Raw genomic sequence first — 6,000 nt, forward strand, 5'->3', positions numbered from 1 at the left:
ATCTCAAGATATAGCAATATTCAATTTGTTACAGATAGATTTATTAGTATACTTGTATTAGAGATTTCTATTAGATTAATAAAGAAAGCTTTTAATATTTTTTATTGAAATTTGTTTTCGAATACGTGGAACATATTTAACAAATTTAGTTAAATTTTTTACATAATAAAGAATTCGTTAAGAATTCAGTAAGTAGAAATTTTGTTAAAAATAAATAATATTTTAACTTGAAAAACTCATTTTTGATGTGTGAAATGTATGCAAAAATAAAAATACATTCTGTTCATAATTAAGAAAAACTTATATTTATTAACTAAAGATTATTCATGAATTAATAATTACATTTATAATTAATTAAAAACTAATGTTTGTTTACATTTTTTAATTAGTACCATTAGCATGGTGACTATTCAAATTTATCTGGAAATAAGAATAAAATAAAATAAATTATTATTTATTAATTAAATAATATATTAGATTATTTTACTTGAGCTACACTGTATGATTGAATGTTTCAATATGAACAAAAATGTGGGTATTTTTGTTATTTTCATACCACATAATATAAACTAATAAATTTATAAAAATACAAAGTAAAACGTTATATTATGCAAATTAGCAAAATATAGCATTATAAAATTTCATACTTGCAGTCCCTGGTGCATAAAACAAATTTATAGATCACTGCTATTTTTATCTGTATCCTATAATAATTAGCAAATGCTTTAAAATTCAAGCCCTGCTCATTACCCTTTAAATATTATTCAATTCTGTTTGAGGGATATTAAACTAGACTAATGGATTACATGTAGAAATTTACCTAGTGGAACAACCTAGTTTAACGCCCACGCGAATTTTTGAATTTTTTTTTGAAACCTAGGTAAATCAACGTTTTAATAATGATGATGCAAAAAAAAAATTGGAGGAAATCAATAATTTTTATGTTACAACTGATCAAAATTTTCGGTTTACATTATAAACCTTAATATCCAGTATATTTAATATCGAGATATTTCAAGTGTGGTGTAGTAGTACGTTTATACCTTACAGTTCTTGATGAGCAGGGTCGATTATCTCTTACAAAAATTGATTTTCTGCACTTTTTGTTATAACCTAGCACTTAAGAGAATTTTTCATTTTTTTTTTGCGCTCGCTCGTACATTAAAAACGATAATATCCGTCATTTTGCTATGCAACACTACCTCATGTTAGCCACAGGGTAAATAAAATGCATTTTTGTTGCACTGTTTCACCGAGTGGGGTCACTCGTTCACTTCGCTCGCTTGAACAATTAAAAACGAAAATATTCCTCGATTTACCATAGTTTGTTTTGTTATGCAGTATCATGTAAGTATTATATAGTTAGAAATAAATATAGTTCTATTCGTATATAACTAACTAAACATTTTTTTTAGTAGGAGGGTTTAAAACCAACTTTTTTTTGCCATAACATGAAATATAGATCGGTATCACTGATTGCATTAATCCGTCTCTGAATACAATAATTATTAACTCTTAAATTTTTAATAAAAAAATAATACTTTTTTTTCGTTAAATAGAAATGTTTTTAAATGAAAATTTTATGGTTTCATAAAATATTTCATAAAGTTTTGTTAAATAGACTAAATAATATAGGTTTTGCTCGCTGCGCAGTAGGTAGTAAAGAGTATTGGTCTACTTCAATAATTCCCTTACAGGCGTATTCTTAAATTGTTAATGGATCATACTTCGTACTTAGTACTAATGTTATTGTTTATTTTTATTAATATTTTCAAATGATATCATTTGTAATCAAATTTTTCAAAATTTATATGATGTAGTTTTTAAGATTGTGTAATTTATAAACTATCCAAAAAACACTAGGAAATCGTATGAAACTTATTATGTAATTCTAAAGTTTAGTGAATATTTATTTATAGTTTAGATAAATAAATAATATTAAATTATTAACTATATAATATTAATTAAATTTAAATTTATTGAAAAACAAATAAATTTTAATACCGATATTTTTTATTATTAGGTTGGTATCTTATGACATCACTCACAATTGTGAATTGTTGGTGAGATTTTTAATTTTCTTAGTTGGCAATTAGTCCGTTTTTTTTTATTATTCTTATCACTTCGTTAGATTATGGTAGGGGTATCACTACTATCACTACATAGTAGAAATCACGGTTTAAGATATCTTAAACCGTGGTAGAAATTAGATAATACATAAATATTTGTTGTGACGAAAATGAGTTACTTACAAGTTATTAGTTACCGAGTGTTACGACATTTTGACAAACCATGACAAAAAGAAAAGCACTATAAGTGTCTATAACTATCATTATATTCTTTAATCACTATAATTTATACTTACCAGACTATTAATATTAATAATGAATAAATAATTACTAATAAGATACCCAAAATGACGAGTAAATGAGTAATCGTTTAACATTCGTACGGTGTCAGTGAAATGTTATTAGATTAAATTGTGTGTAATTTATAATATTAAAGTAATATCGTCATTTATCACTAGGTACTTTTATTAATAATTACAGAATTATAGCAGTTTTAGGTTTCTTTGAGTTAAATTTTTTTTGCTATTGACTCGTGTAGATTTTATAATTTTATAAAATGAGTTATACAAATAAAGTTATTCATAGTGGATATTTTAACGACACTCTTAGACAATGGCAGTGCCAAAACACTCAAATTACTTCTTTAAATTTAATGTATCCTATTTTCATTTTGTAAGTACCTACATTACACATTTAAATTAATTATGGTTTTGGAATAATTAAAAATGTATGTAATAGAGATGAAAAGGATGTAAGAGAAGAAATAAAATCAATGCCAGGTATCTATCGACAAGGATTAAATCATATCAAAGCCTTGTTGGATCCAGTTGTTGAATTAGGCCTTAAATCTATCTTAATTTTTGGCGTGATCAACAAGCTATCAAAAGTAATTTATTAATTTTAAAATTTTTTTTTTTAGAAAAATATTTACAATTTTTTTTTTAATTAAAAGGATCAATATGGAACACATGCTGATTCTTTTGAAAATCCAGTTATTCAAGCTTTACCATTATTAAAGGAATGGTATCCAAATCTTGTGATAGCTTGTGATGTAAGTAAATATATAAATGTTAGGTATAAAATAGTAAATAGTGATTTTATTAATACTAGTAAAAATAAGAATTTTTTTAAAACATAACTTTTTCATTAACATATGGTTTTCATATCTCCACATCACTAATAAATATTCTTAAATTGTTTGTAACATGCAAACATATAGAAAATATTAGATAAATACACTTGTCATTGAAATTATAAAAAAAAAATTTAATACATTTAATATATTTTATAAAATACTAAATTAAATCAAAATATTGAGTACACATAACCTATTACTGTGTAGCCGTAGACAAAATAAATGTATTTTATGTATACCTAACTAAAAATATTTAAGTTATTATACTTGTCACTTGATATTATAATACTTTAAATTATTATTTTAGCTGTTATTAATATATTATGATTTTAGGTATGTTTATGTCCATATTCATCTGATGGACATTGTGGAATAATTGAAAACAAACAAATAGACAATGTAAAAAGCATAAAAAGGATAGGAGAAATAGCATTATCATATGCTCTTGCTGGTAACTATAATAATTATTCTAAATATTCTGGTTGTACATAATAATGTAATTATATTGTAATAAGTTTTATTTAATGTTATTATTTAAACGTATAGAAAAATGATTGCACTCTTTGTACTCTACCATGTTTTACCATTACCACTTAACAACTATATTTAAATTGTAGACAATATATTCTTGTAACAAATGAATGATGTAAAAATGGTTTTAATGACGAACGAAAATTCTTATAAATAAGTAATATATTATTAAAAATTATTTCATATTATCATCATATGTTGTCGTCTCAAATTTAATTTCTTTATCAATTTCATTAATAATCATAAATATAAAAATAAAATAAATAAATATTTAAATACTTTGCTATGTCTCTCAGGAATACATTAAACTTGTCAATAATAAAAAATATAAATTAGGTAGTAGAGTGCGTACGACAAGTATTCCGCAATTGTAGGTAGACCGTAATCTGTAGTGCAGTCCATACGATCGTATAGCCATAATTGTTGTATGATATGAAAGAAATTTTATATAACCATTATATGTAATTTCTAGGTGCAGATATTGTGGCTCCATCTTGTATGATGGATGGGCATGTAACAGCTATTAAACAAAGTTTAATGAAAGAGAACTTGTTGAGTCGAGTTAGTGTTTTATCATATTCTGCAAAATTTTGTTCTGTATTTTATGGACCATTTAGGGATGCTGCAAATTGTGCACCAAGTTTTAGTAATCGCTCTTCATATCAAATACCTGTAGGAAGTTCAAGCATTGCAGAAAGAGTGGTGGTAAGTAATATGACTGCATAGGCTGAGAATTTCTGGGGGCGTAACCTCTGACGTGGAATTTTTCAAGTACATTTGGCTATTTAAAAATAATCTGAATAAAGTGGCATTTACAATTGAATTTTAGATAATAATAGCCCTAGCTCATAAGACTTCAACTAAATGTACACTTGTGTAATAAATATAATAAATTGGGTTAATAACCAATTTGGTTAATATGGTTATTATATTATTAAGGACATTTTTTTCATTAATTATAAATTACAAATTATACTAAATTTAAAATGCATTAAATACTGTTATTTCTTTAACTGTTGATCACAGTAAATCAGAGTAAAGTAATACATTTGTAAAAATAAATAGTAATTTAATAATATTTTACTTCACAAAAATGTTTAAACTGTAAATATATATTATGTTTATTTCAAATTCTAATTGTGCTATTTCATCATCATAATCTATTAAACAAAATATCTTGATAAATAATTTTGTACCATTTTAGGATAGAGATATCTCTGAATCTTGTGATATGACTATGGTTAAACCTGGTATGATGTACTTAGACGTAGTAAGAAAAGTTAAAGATAAACATCCAAATATACCAATATTTATTTATCAGGTAAATCCTATTTTTTTTTTCATTCTTTGAGAGATTGTATTAATTTTTATTCTATTTAAGGTATCTGGAGAATATGCAATGTTATATTATGCAGTACAAGCTGGTGTAATACAATTAAAAGAGGGTTTAATTGAAATTTTAAGAAGTATGCGACGAGCCGGTAAATTATTTTATTAATAAACAACTGATTTCTTACTCTTTAATTATTTTCTATGGTTTAGGTGGTGATGTGATTGTGACTTATTATACTCCAGAAATTTTAAAATGGTTAAAAGATGTATCAATATTATAAATAATATGTATTTTACTGTGTACTCTTGTATAATTGTTCTAGTATTATAGTTTTTTTTTTTTTTTGTTTCACTGGTAATATGTCTAAAGGTTATATTGGTTGTCTATTTGGCACATGTTTTATTTTTATCTGTTGTGTATTATATAGGTAATGGTGATCTCTTTCTCTTTACAGTCTTGTATAGAAAGATATAATATATTTAGTTTACTCATACCATCAACAATATATATTGGAGTCAATGCCCAAAGTTTAAAATAAACTCAAAAAAAATAACTACTGGTGCTCATATGTTTACTTTAAGAACTAATTGTATAAATATATCTATAAACATAGGTATATAATTCATTTTGATATTTCTGTATGGAGCACTAAAAAAATATTTTTTTCTAGTAGTTTTTTATGTAATCTATCAGAAGCCTAAGACTAAACAGTAAATCTTAAAACTGCCATAGTCCACTTAGCTCTTATGTCTCATAGTTAATTTAAGTAAGATAAATATATTTGTTGATAATTTAATTATGATTGAAAATAAAAAAAATTGTTACTTTGTAATTTATTTTATAAATTGGTACCAAAATATTATGTCATACTTTTAACTCATACTTGTTATTCAGAAATAAAAGATTATATATAATAAAAATGTTAAAATATT

General features: G+C 24.2%; 1 protein-coding gene across 1 annotated transcript; it reads left to right on the forward strand.

Moving 5' to 3' along the window:
- The first annotated feature begins 2,223 nt into the window (after positions 1-2,223).
- Positions 2,224-6,000, forward strand: LOC113547876 (delta-aminolevulinic acid dehydratase). The gene is made up of 8 exons (XM_026948432.1): positions 2,224-2,741; positions 2,808-2,955; positions 3,022-3,120; positions 3,538-3,655; positions 4,208-4,440; positions 4,940-5,056; positions 5,117-5,216; positions 5,278-6,000. Exons 1-8 carry the CDS (start codon positions 2,626-2,628, stop codon positions 5,346-5,348), a joined length of 1,002 nt encoding a protein of 333 aa, XP_026804233.1. The 5' UTR covers positions 2,224-2,625; the 3' UTR covers positions 5,349-6,000.

This window comes from Rhopalosiphum maidis, chromosome 1 (genome assembly GCF_003676215.2).
Source record: "Rhopalosiphum maidis isolate BTI-1 chromosome 1, ASM367621v3, whole genome shotgun sequence".
Lineage (NCBI taxonomy): Eukaryota > Metazoa > Arthropoda > Insecta > Hemiptera > Aphididae > Rhopalosiphum > Rhopalosiphum maidis.